We start from the raw sequence: 12452 nt of genomic DNA on the forward strand, positions 1-12452 counted from the left end.
TCTCAATCAAAAACAAAGATGGAATCACAATCACAGACCCAAAACAAATTAACCGGGCAGCAATTGAGCATTTCTCTGAAATTTTTAACAGGCTGGATAATCAAGATGAAAACATGCCTCACATTTTAGAGGTCATCCCTCCATGTATAATGGAAGACCACAACAGAAGGTTAATGGAGCAGGTTATAATGGAAGAGGTTAAAAAGGTTGTCTTTAGTTTAGGTGCAGAAAAATCACCTGGTCCGGATGGCTTCCCAGCTCTTTTCTTTCAAAAGTTTTGGGACATTATGGCTGAAGACATCCTTGGAGTGGTAGAGGAATCTCGGAAGGGAGGCTTCATTTTAAAAGACTTCAACAACACTTTCATTGCTCTAATCCCAAAGAAGGCGGAAATCAACTCTTTTGATGACTTTCGCCCGATATCGCTTTGCAATTCCATTTATAAAATCATTACTAAAGTTATTTCAAATAGACTAAAACCAGTATTGGATCTAGTTATTTCATGTGAACAAAGTGGCTTCGCACCAGGCAAGTCTATTTTTGAAGGTATTATCCTGGCCCACGAAGCTGTTCACTCCATTCGGACAACAAAGGCAAAGAAGATGATGATTAAGGTTGACATTAGGAAAGCTTATGATGAGGTAAATTGGGACTTTCTTATAAAAGTCCTTCAGAGGTTCGGTTTCAGCGAAGATTGGATTGCCTGGGTCAGAAGTTGCATTAGCTCTCCTAGATTCTCAGTCCTAGTTAACGGTAGCCCCTTTTGAATCTACAAAAGGTATAAGACAAGGTGACCCTCTATCACCGTTTTTATTCATTATCATGGCAGAAGTGCTCAGGCGTCTTATATCCAAAAAATGGGAATTAGGAGCATGGAAGGGGCTCCAAATAGCAGCAGGTGTAAACCCCATAACACATCTACAATTTGCAGATGACACCTTCCTAGCAGGAGATGCTTCGGTTAGGGAAGGAAGGGTAACGAAAGAAATCCTTGATATCTATGAAACAGCTTTAGGACAAAAAGTTAACTGGCATAAGTCTGAGATTTTTTTCTTCAACTGTAAACCATGTAAGCAAAGGGAAATATGCAGAATTCTAGGAGTGAAAGTGGGGTCCTTACCGGGCAAATATCTAGGAATCCCCTTTTTTGGAGGAGCAAACAGGTCGGAGCTGTGGAAAAAACTAATTGATAGCTGCATTAATAAAATGGAGGGGTGGAAAAGCAGATGGCTAACCTCAGCTGGCAGAATTTTAATGCTGAAAACAATTGTGTCAGCCATCCCAATTTATTCAATGATGTGCCTTAAAATCCCAAAAAGGTCATCAATTCAATCCAACAAAAGATGAGGAAATTTTTTTGGAATGGGGCAAATGAACAAGAAAAAATCCCACTGTTGGCATGGGAAAAAATTTGTCAAGCTAAGGTAAGAGGAGGTGCGGGTTTGAGGGATTGGCAAAAAATGAACTGCATGCTAGGAGCTAAAATAGTCTGGAATATCTACTCTAACCCAAATCAGATGTGGGTGAAAGTGCTGAGAGCAAAGTATTTAGATTCAGCAGAGGATCACAGAATCTTCACGATTCGTAACCCTCCCAAAGGGTCAACAATTTGGAACTTCATCTTGGAATGTCGCAAGGTAGTAACAAACCATCTAACATGGCAGATTGGGAATGGGGCGAAGGCCAAGTTCTGGGAGGATTCTTGGGCAGGCCTACCTGCTCTGAGAGAAATGGAAGACTTCACAGAGGCAAAGGAATTGCTAGTGCAGTTATGGGGAGATAAAGTGAAGGATTACATGTATAGCTCAGAGGGAGACTTAGGAAAAGAATGGCACTGGAAAGATCTGTCAACTACAGGATTGTCTATCCAGGAACAATAGAGACTTAGAAATGTGTTGGAACAGAGGAAGATTTTCCTCATAGGTAAAGAGGACAAGGTGATTTGATGTGGGGCTAAGGATGGAAAGTATTCAGTCAAACTGGGCTATCAGCTATTGGAAGGTAGGGAGGTGACTCAATCAAAAACATGGGCCCTCTTCTGGAGTAAAGAATGTCTTCCAAAAGCAGGTGCCTTTGCCTGGTTAGCTGCGAAAGGCAGAATTTTAACAGGAGAAAGAAGGAAAAGGCTTGGCTTTGTGGGCCCATCAAAGTGTGTTATGTGCAATCAGTCGGAAGAATCTGCGGACCATTTGCTCCTAACATGTGAAGTGGCACAAAAGTGCTGGTCTGAACTCCAGAGGAAACTAAATTGGTAGGGACCGTTACAATGCTCCCTAAAGGAGGTTTTTGAGAGCTGGCCAAGACAACCAAGGAGGTCAACCCTTTCTTGTGTTTGGAAAATCAGCCCTTCCATAGTTGTATGGGAGATATGGAAGGAACGAAATAGAAGAATATTTCAAGACAAGATGGAGGATGAGAGGAGGCTGTTAACAAGAATTAATAGAGCTATTGAAGAGGTGGTAGGCTCAGCAGCTTCACAATCTTTCTCATTATCCACCTCCTTCACCTCAATGGACAAAAATATCCAAAATGCATGGCCAGGCATCAAAATTAGACATGGGTTTCTCCGTTTCAAGGAGGAGGAAATGATCAGCACTGTTTTGAAGGTGGTTGGTCCATATTTTATGGAGAATGTGTCTCGCTGGAAGGTCAATTTAGACATCATCTCAATGGTGATAGCCTGGGGTTTAGAAATTGGAGAAGATATTGACACGGTGAAGTGGGCAGCAACGTCAATTTTTGATGAAGCAATGCTGGAAGGTCTCGATTCCATTCTGGAATGGGCTGTGCCAGGGGTTGGGTTCGATTATTCAGAAGGATTTGCTGATGCTAAGGATGCAAATGAATTCGGCCTGGTCTCCTTTGTTCGGTGGATAGGGAAAGTAGACAAAGATGCATATGTGCTGGAAAGGGCAGGAGCATGGGAGAATCTGAAGAGATTGATTCAGCAGCACGAGATGGAAGTGAACGACCTGGTTAAAGCATGGCCGAAGGCACACCCCAAAGGCTGGCGCAAAGGGATGAGGAAGAGCTGGATATTCCAAGCCAATTGGCAGCAGCAGTAAGAACCCTTCGGGTTTCCATTTGGAGGTGGTGCAGATGCAGATGTGGGATTGGGGATGTTTTTTGTTAGTAATGTCAGGCCCTTTTTGGAATTTCAAATAGGTTTTTTATGTTTTTAGTTATCTATGTAAGCCCAATATGGGTCTGAATAGTATAGATAAGGTTAATCAGTAATAAGTTTAGAAATCATCCTGTGGGATTCGAGGGAGCTGGAATGGTGGGTGGTTTTTTGTTGTTTTTGTTGGTGGTTTGGTTACTAATGCCTGGAGTGTGAGGCAATTGTAGGTTTGTAAGCTCTATGATCGGGCTAACTAGATGTATGAAAGCCTGAATTTTGAAGTTGTAATAACCATATTTTATAATGAAATAAAAAAATATTATTACCGATCAAAAAAAAAAATGTACATTACATATTAATAATAGAATAATTTAATATGTGCATTACCTATGCAGCGGGCTGTGTTAAGAATAACAACTTTAAATCAGAAAGACACGACTCTAAGAGGGAGTCATATCCTTTAAGGGTCATAGCCAGTCAAAGGTATTAAAAAGAGCTCTGACCACCTTTCCTCCAGCAACACACACACAGAGGAAAATAAGATAAGAGGAACACGGGAAAGACAGGAGAAAAGAATACGGAAGGAAAGAAAGGAAAAGGAGCAGTCACCTTGGCTGAGAAATATTACAGGTGTGAGTTACAATATCATATGCTGCTGTTCATTATTAATACAGTTGGCACAAAATTTAATATGATTAATATAATTTGACATTGTTAATAACAATTGGTACTAATAAATTAATACAACTAATACACAGTCATTAACAATCATTTTTAAACTCACATCAGACATAAGATTAGAAAGGTAATCTGAATGTTAACTAATAGAAAATAAGATAATATATGAAATTAACATTTCTAATAAAAGCTAAATAATACAATTCAATATTAATACTACTAATACAATTAATATTGTTAATACAATTAACATTAGTACAATTTAATATTATTAACCCAGCCAGGAGGATATAAGTGCTGCGATTTGGTATGGATGAATTAAAATAATATAACGACATGTATATATGTGCATCACTAATTTTCATGCTCGTAAATTATTTATGTTCTTCTAATGTTCATGTATTTATAACTTATTCCCTTTGCATCCATGTACTTTATATTTTGTAATATAATTTATGTTTATTCATAATGAGAATGATGCTTGAGGATCGTGATGCATAATTTGTATGTTTTATCATTATTTGCAATCGTGATAGAAGGAAGGGACACAATAGGGGGAATGGTGAGAGATTCCTCACTAGGCACAACGCCTCGTAAAGATGGTCAAGGACCATTGGTTAAGGACCACAGGGCCACCTCATGATGATGATTAAGGACCATTTGTTAAGGACCACATGAGGCCAAGGAGGATAAGGTCCTAACCTTGGGCCTAGGGTTGAGGGTCAAAGGCACCCTATTGTAGCTTCCCTACTACCTCCACATGGATCAATTGTTGAAGTGAATCAATCATAAGAGATGGGAGGTTGATATGATGAAGGGGAACGGTGTAAAGCCCTCACTAGGTATGCCACCTCATGATGATGGTTAAGGACCATCAGTTAAGGACCACATGAGGCCACAAAGGATAAGGTCTTGCTGTTGGGCCTAGGGTAGAGGATGCTTGGGGCACCTCATTATGTCTTCCAACTCAACCCTCGTTATGGTTGAGTTTCCATGTAATTGTTAATATTGGCTGTGTAAATCAATATATACATATCCTAACCCTAGAATTGGATGTATTTCATGAGTTTTATCTACATTGTTGTCTAATCTCATTGCGGGTTTCGGAAAATAGGCTTATCTCATCTTATTCTTAAATGAAGATTATATCCCTAACTATGTTTGCCCTTGTTTCATTTTGGATTTGTGAATTTAGGGTAAAGTAGAAGTTGATCCCAAAAAGGGGACATTACGTCATTTTAATTTATTTTTAAAAAGGAGCAAAACCCTAAAGTGGGAGTGGGGTTTTGGGAGGCTTTTAAAAGGGCATTTGGAGCTCATTTTTCTTTATGCTTGGTTTGATATTTTGGTGAATACGTTTACTGGTTGAACTTGTTCAACTTGTGGCTCTGCGAGGATGAAACCCTTGCAAGGAACATCTTCTACATTGGTGAAAGATTTAATTTGGAGGATTACTTGGTGATTTCACACAGGGATTACAACTGAGCTTCATTATGAGAGATTTAAGTTTGTATCTTCAGTATTGACTCATTGAGCTACGAATAAGGGTAATGTTTGAGGAGACAAGGAGCAGACTGAGAGGGTGTTTGCAGATTTATTCCCTTCCCTTCCATTGCTGGCCGCTAGCCTCTTCCAGCAGGCCGTACTTCTTGGGAAGTGTGGAACTTCTCCAGGCTTGGCGTCAGGGTTTGTAAGAATTTCAGAGGCCATTCATTGAGTCGTCTAGGGTTTCTTGTGACTGCTGTTCATTTATGTATGATCTGAAACTGTTTATTCACTGTTTGAAATCCATATTTGGGCACCAGTTTGCTGATTACTCTCAATATCGTATTCTTTTTGCATTTGTTGTAAATGTGTATGTTTGATAATTTCTTGTAATGAGATTTCACCATCTGGGGTATCTTTAGTTTTGATAATATATTGTACTTTCAGTTTATTGCTGGTTGTGGGTACTTTCAAAATATTGTATTTGATGAGTTATTTCAGTTCTTTATTATTGCAATATATCTCTATTGTGAAAACAACTTCTGCATCTCCGTCTACTTCTATAAAACTCTTCAAACAGAATAAAAAGAAAACAAGGGTGTATGTTACACTTGCAACTGTTGTATATTTAGCATATGCAATTCACGAGAATCTAAAGACGATTATCTTGTGTTTTAATGGTGGTTTTTAAAATCAAATGACATTTTTGACCACTAGCTTCGTTATCATTTTAAGCACATGTGGTCAAACTATGTAGTCCTAGTTTGGGATATCTGATACTGCACAGCTCTGAAAGTGTTGGCCCTGTTTGGTACACGTTGAGTGATATCTACAGAAACCAGTAGAATGAAGACTTTGAAATGCGAGTGATTGTGTTCTATAACTACCAATACATCTCATCATTTTTTTTGGTATAACCATGGAATTAAAGTAGCCATAAATTGAATATGTTTGCCAGTTAATATGTTCTACTGATATATCTGATCTCTTGGATCATTTGTATAGAACTTACTAATACAATCTTGCATTGCGGTCCTACCATGGTGCTGTCTGATTCTTCTGTTCTTTTTTATTCATTACTCCCAATTCCTGTTGTTTTGTATTCTATCATTCACAAAACTTTTCAAATCTTCTGTATCATCCCAAGCATGCATGGCCAAACTATGAAGTCCTAATTTGGCATATCCAATGCTGCATACATCTGAAAGTGCTGGTACTGTTTGGTACACATGTTCAACAGTATCTACAGAAATCAGTAAAACAAAGACAATGGAGTGCAAGTGATTATGTTTATTCTAACTGCCAGTCTGTCTCATCTTCTTCTTTTGTATAACTATGTAATATGGACATAGATTTAGTAAGTTGTATGGTAAACATGTTTTTGTTGATACATTTAATCTCTCAGATCATTTGTATAGAACTTGCTTATATAATCTTGCATTCCAGTTTTAACATTGTCCTCTCTGATTATCGTGTTCTTTTTGATTAAGGGCTCTAATACCTGTTGTTTTGCATTCTATCATTCACAAAACTCTTCTGCACACAAATTTACTCCATATGGTGTGTTTGTCCCCCAGATAACAACTGGGCTTTGGATCACATGATAGTCACTCTTTCATAGTCTGATGATTAAGCTGATTAATCAATTTATATCAGCACCTTGTGATTAGATTTCTCAAAATGAGTTGTGATATGTGATTTAAGTTTGTTGGATAAATACACCTCTATGCACAATACACCTTGGAATTTATGCTTTTGGAGGCTTACTGGAAATGGAATATGTAGAGACATATAATATGCTTTCATTTATTGCAGTATTTCATGGATGATTGCCTGCAAAGGCTAATGGATGAGATCGAATCACACAATGAAGAGCTTTCGAATATGGTGCTTAAGGATCGGATTGCAAAACTCATTCGAATCCGTCTAGAAATGCAGGCTCCCTATGTTTCTAAATGGCCTCAAGCATTAAGTATCCAGGTTTACTGACTAGAATCTCCCTCCAGTATGTGAAAGCCAAAAAGCTCTATCTCTTTAGTAGGCTATATTTGATAAAACTTGAGGGTTTAGCTAGTCTCTTTACTCTCAGATCTATAATTATTCTGATTTGCTTTACATACAGCTTCCATTTGTCCTCTTATTTTTTGTTCATGTATCATCATATATTTTAGTTGTACAGTCTCAGAAATTGACCTGTTTATTGATCAGGCAAAGCCACTCAATCTTCCAACAAGTTTTAAGCAACGAGCCATTTTAGTAGATGAAATTTGGCATGCCGCTGGTGACCGCTCAACCGATGTTGATTGGTATGCTAAACGTACTGTTTTAGGAGGAGTTTATACAGCAACAGAGCTTTACATGCTAACTGATTACTCACCAGGTTGGGAACTATCCTGGATAATTTTAGTACTATTGTGAATATTTTTAGTACTAGGCAATGTTTTAAGCAGAAGCATCCTGAATAGTTTTAGTAATAGGCATTTAGTGGAGGAATTTAAAAAATGAGTTTGTTATTAATTCTCTTTTTTGATCATATCCTTGAGCCAGAGTTTAGGGGGACTTGGTCATTTCTAGACAACCGTATCCGAGATGCACTTGATTGCCGCAAAACTGCTCAAGAGGTGGTTGCACTCGCCTGCACATTTTGTTAGTATGCTAAATTTTTATTGAGACTGATATTCATTATTATTGAACTTTGTTGTGAAAAACAGGCCACACAATTGGCAACAGCTATTGGTGCAGGAATTTCTAATACATTCCAGGCATTTCTACGCAGACAACCCTAGGAGATATTTGTCTCCATATCTTTTCAAATTAAATGTCTTGTGATCATTCAGAGCTAGTGTAAATGGAACCCTTATTTTTGCTTGAACCAGTACGGGAATTTGTAAGTGATTGTAAATTCAATCTTACATTGGTGGAGTTGATGCTTTGTGGTGATATAATCGTTATTAGTTTCTTGTTCAAGATTTATGAGTAACAGTTTCTGTTAAGTAGCTGAAGCAAGTAATAAAGATTCAAAGAATATTTAGTAAATGCAAATTAGATCCTTTCTTCTTGTGTTTAAGACCTTATCTTAATACTCTACGCATTTGATGTTAATTTTGATTCCTATAGCCTCCATTTACTCTCTTTCAGATTGGAATCAGCAGGTATGCTGCAAGCATTTTCAAATTTTGCATTAACAAGCAAAACATACTTGTGCATATTCTTTTTCAAATAGTAATGGGTTATAAATTTTGATTTTGAGCTGATACATCACTCTAAGTTCAATAGAACTGTCTTTGGAAAATCGCAAGAGGGTATTGTTGATTCAAGCAGTTGTCAAAATGCACCGCATTTCAGTTAAATAATCAAAACAATTTTGTAATAGCTTTAACCAGTTTGTTCCAATTTTCAAACATCTTAATACTTGAGCGCATTACTTCATTATTTCACACTTATTTTATCTCCCTATATTAAACTATCAACTTTTTGAAATATTAATTAAAATGTAAATGCAATTTTATAATATCTACGATCTGTAAGGAATGATTAATGACAATCAACCATTTTCTCAGTGGTAAACACATCTTGGATCTCAGGTGAATTAATGAGCATTTGTAACAACTGGTAACATTTTGCTCGGCTATATTATATTGCCGAGCATTTTTTTGGCACTGAACCAAGTTCTATCTAGGATTTTTCTTTTTTGTAAATTAGGTTTAGTTGTTAGACAGACAAAAGGAGAGAGAGGGATTCAAACCCTCGATAGTTTTTGAACTACACTGGTTTTCAAGACCAGAGCCATCAACCACTTGGCCATCTCTCCCCAATTAGCATAACTCATTTTATCCCGAAAGATAATATCTGTCTATAGGGCTAATATAGGGCTATTTTATATATCATATCGATAAAAAAAAATTTGATTATTTTATACTAAAATAAAAATTTGATAATTTCAATTTATTTATGATCAAATAAAAATCCGCAGTGCATTTTACTCAAAATTGACCGGATAGGGATTGAATGGTATAGCCTTTGAATCTTTTGGAAACTTTTTAAGATCACAACCATGACTATTGCGTTCCAATCCTCTGTGCTTGCATTAATTGCAATTTTAATAAAATTTTAAAACGTACCGCTCTTTAACCTTTCAGAATTGAGTATCAGATTGCATGCAGCAGCAGAATTTTTAATGACAGTATGTGTTTTTGTCGAACTTATGAAAACATCTTGTAACCTGATGCAGTAGGAAACACTCCCTCAGCTCTGCAACTCTAATAACACACAACATAAAATAGAGACTGGATTTCAACAACTAATAAAGTTTTATTTCTATTAATTCTGCAGACACAAATTTACAAGCATTGGCCTTCTATTGGCCTCTTCCCCTCTCTACATAACATTTCATAAACTTAGCATAAACCTCAGCTACCATTCTCTGCAGTGGCACTTGCTTTCACTCTATTCTCATGCCAAAAGCCCACATTCTAATGGCCCATGTCAACACACTCTTCTATGTGCTCATTTCAACTCCCTTAAACCTCACAATACTTCTCTCACTAGATGCGAAGCCCCACACATTTTACTTCCTTCACTGATACAACAAATAGGTCAGTGCCTTCTCTCGGACTCCTCCCCTCCAACACAAATCACCTCCCTCTTATCAACGCAGCCCTATCTTCTTATTTTAGTTTTATCTACAGCTCTTCAAATTTTCATTCAATGATGTTATGTAACCCCAATCTGTTCATTTGCCACCATCTCCACCTTATTGGCTGGTATTCTCTCTATGCAGACCCACACATTCCATCGATGCCATTTTTTGTAATCTTTTATTGTTCTGCCTTGATATATTTCTCTTCTATTGTCGGTGTTTCTGTTACAAACTGCCAGCCATAAACTTTCTACACGTAGGAAGGATGTTGGCAATGGTTGTGGAATTTGGCATTATGCCTGTCAAGTGTAAAGCCTTCTTTACAAATCCAATCTGCACATATATTCCATTTCGTTGAGGCATTCTGACAAAAGGCTTACTGTCTTTAATTCTTCATTTTAAATATCTGTCAAAATTCCCCTCTCCATTGTGCTTTGATAGAAGTCCATACTTTATTTTGATGCTCCCATTTTCCCACAGGTAGGCAGGATGCTCTGCATCAGACGCACACGGTAGAAAGTTTGTGAGCATAGGCTTGCAAAAGTGGAGTTGAGTGATAGAATCACCCTTTGAGATTGCAAACAATCTGCAATGAACTCCATCGCTGTGGCAATTTTCACATATAATTATTATTTTTTTTTCTTTTCTTCAAACATCTCGCCATAACAACTATCACCATCCTCTCACAACACTGCGTACCACTTTTCACTTCTCTTGTGAATTGGCATCCACCATGTTCCGTTCTCCTCCATTGATGGTTCTTCCCTCTCTTCATTTCCTTTGTGGGATCCAACCCACCATCAACTAACTTCCTCCACCAAATATGTTGTCTACTCTTCCCCTCTTTTGTGGATTTCAACCCATCACGAACCGACCACCTCCACCAAGTTTCACTTGCACAATCTTTCACAACTTTCACATACAGATATGCAACATCTATATGCCACCTTGTTATTATACCATTCTCTTTCTCACTCACTTCGGCACACAAATCCATCTCAAATTCTTTATTACAAAATTTATAAAAATTTACCTCCTCATCAAGCTTCCCAAATTTGACTTAACAAAGTCATTAAATACTGCAATTATGCCCTCTACCTTTTTACTCTCATTCACATGAAAGAAATCAATAAGATTTGAGTCAACCTTACCTTTTGTGGCAACCTTTGTCCCACCTAGAATCAATATGTCCCTTACTTTGTCAATGACTTCAATACACATCAAGTCATCTTTTTCAATTTCTTCTTGGTTAGTTTTAGCAAAAGAAATATCTTCTTTCTTCTCAAGTTCACCTTCCAAGAAGCTATTGATTCTTCTAATCTCCTCTTTCAAGATGACATCCTCATTTTCATTAATCTGCTCATCAAACAAGGGACCCTCGAAGTGCATTGTCGTAGCTTCCACATCTTGAGTATCTTCTTGGCTTGTAACAAAAACTATTGTGTTTTCAATACCTTTACCTTCTTCACGTATTTTGTTTGATCACACCTTCATCTTCAAACTTATGACCAAATATGATGTCATTATCGCTCTCCGTTGCACTACTCAAATCCGCAACACTTGATGTTGTTACCTTTTCAAGATAACTCTCACTTTCCTCTTCAGGTTCATCAATCTCTTCATATTCATTGCTTCTTCCTCGTCACGTACATGACACTCTTTTGCATCTTATTTCTTTCCTGCAACCAAAACATCATAAGAATAATAAAAATCACCATCACCTCTTTTGTGATGAAGGGCTCTTTTGGTTCCCAACTCTTCTATTTCTTTCACCCGTTTCTTCAACTCTATCATTCCAACCCTTATTTCTTCTTTCTCTCTCTCTGATTTTCCAAAGTCTCTCTATGATTTTTTCAAGTCCAGGAATCCTAAGAATCCATCTAATGACAAAAGTCCTTTTCCTCTTTCTCTTTTCCATATTCAAGGCCTCACAAAGCCTCATCACAAATCTTCAAACCCCCAGTCTTTGCACATGTAAACTGCCCCACATTTGGCGATCTATTTACACTTGCAGGAGCCTCAACTCCTTAAATCCTCTAAAAAGTTCTTGCAAGTTGCATGTACACATGCTACAAATCTCTCACACAATCCAACCCTTAGGTCTTGGTGCAAACTGCCTCCAATCAGTGCTTCTGCTTGCACACTTAGGAACTCCCACTCTGATACCATTGATGCAGTAGGAAACACTTCCTCAGCTCTGCAACTAAGACTCACTCACAACATAAAATAGAGACTAGATAGGAACAACTAATGAAGTTTTTTTTTCTGTTAATTCTGCAAACACAAATTTATGAGCATTGGCCTTCTATTGGCCTCTTTCCCTCCCTACATAACATTTCATAAACTTAGCATAAACCTCAGCTATCATTCTCTACTTGCTTTCACTCTATTCTCATGCCAAAAGCCCACATTCTAATGGCCCATGTCAACAAACTCTTCTCTGTGCTCATTTCAACTTCCTTATGTTAATGCGTGTATCTTCACGAGACATCATTTTGCTGATCACATTATTTCAGAAAGCTCTTCCTT

At 37.5% G+C, this 12452-nt stretch overlaps 1 protein-coding gene and 1 non-coding gene across 2 annotated transcripts in view; one reads left to right on the forward strand and one right to left on the reverse strand.

The window, feature by feature from the left end:
- Positions 1 to 8251, forward strand: part of LOC131070329 (uncharacterized) — a 32871-nt gene extending 24620 nt beyond the window's left edge. Inside the window, exons 3-6 of the mRNA XM_058005844.2 lie at positions 7100 to 7264; positions 7493 to 7664; positions 7832 to 7905; positions 7996 to 8251. Coding sequence (XP_057861827.2) covers positions 7100 to 7264; positions 7493 to 7664; positions 7832 to 7905; positions 7996 to 8070 — 486 coding nt within the window. The 3' untranslated portion in view covers positions 8071 to 8251. The remainder of the gene's footprint in view (positions 1 to 7099; positions 7265 to 7492; positions 7665 to 7831; positions 7906 to 7995) is intronic.
- A 757-nt stretch (positions 8252 to 9008) lies between these two features.
- Positions 9009 to 9095, reverse strand: TRNAS-UGA (transfer RNA serine (anticodon UGA)). The gene has a single exon. It is a non-coding gene; the product is annotated as a tRNA-Ser (tRNA).
- Positions 9096 to 12452: the final 3357 nt, after the last annotated feature.

This window comes from Cryptomeria japonica, chromosome 1, assembly GCF_030272615.1.
Source record: "Cryptomeria japonica chromosome 1, Sugi_1.0, whole genome shotgun sequence".
Taxonomy (NCBI): Eukaryota; Viridiplantae; Streptophyta; class Pinopsida; order Cupressales; family Cupressaceae; genus Cryptomeria; species Cryptomeria japonica.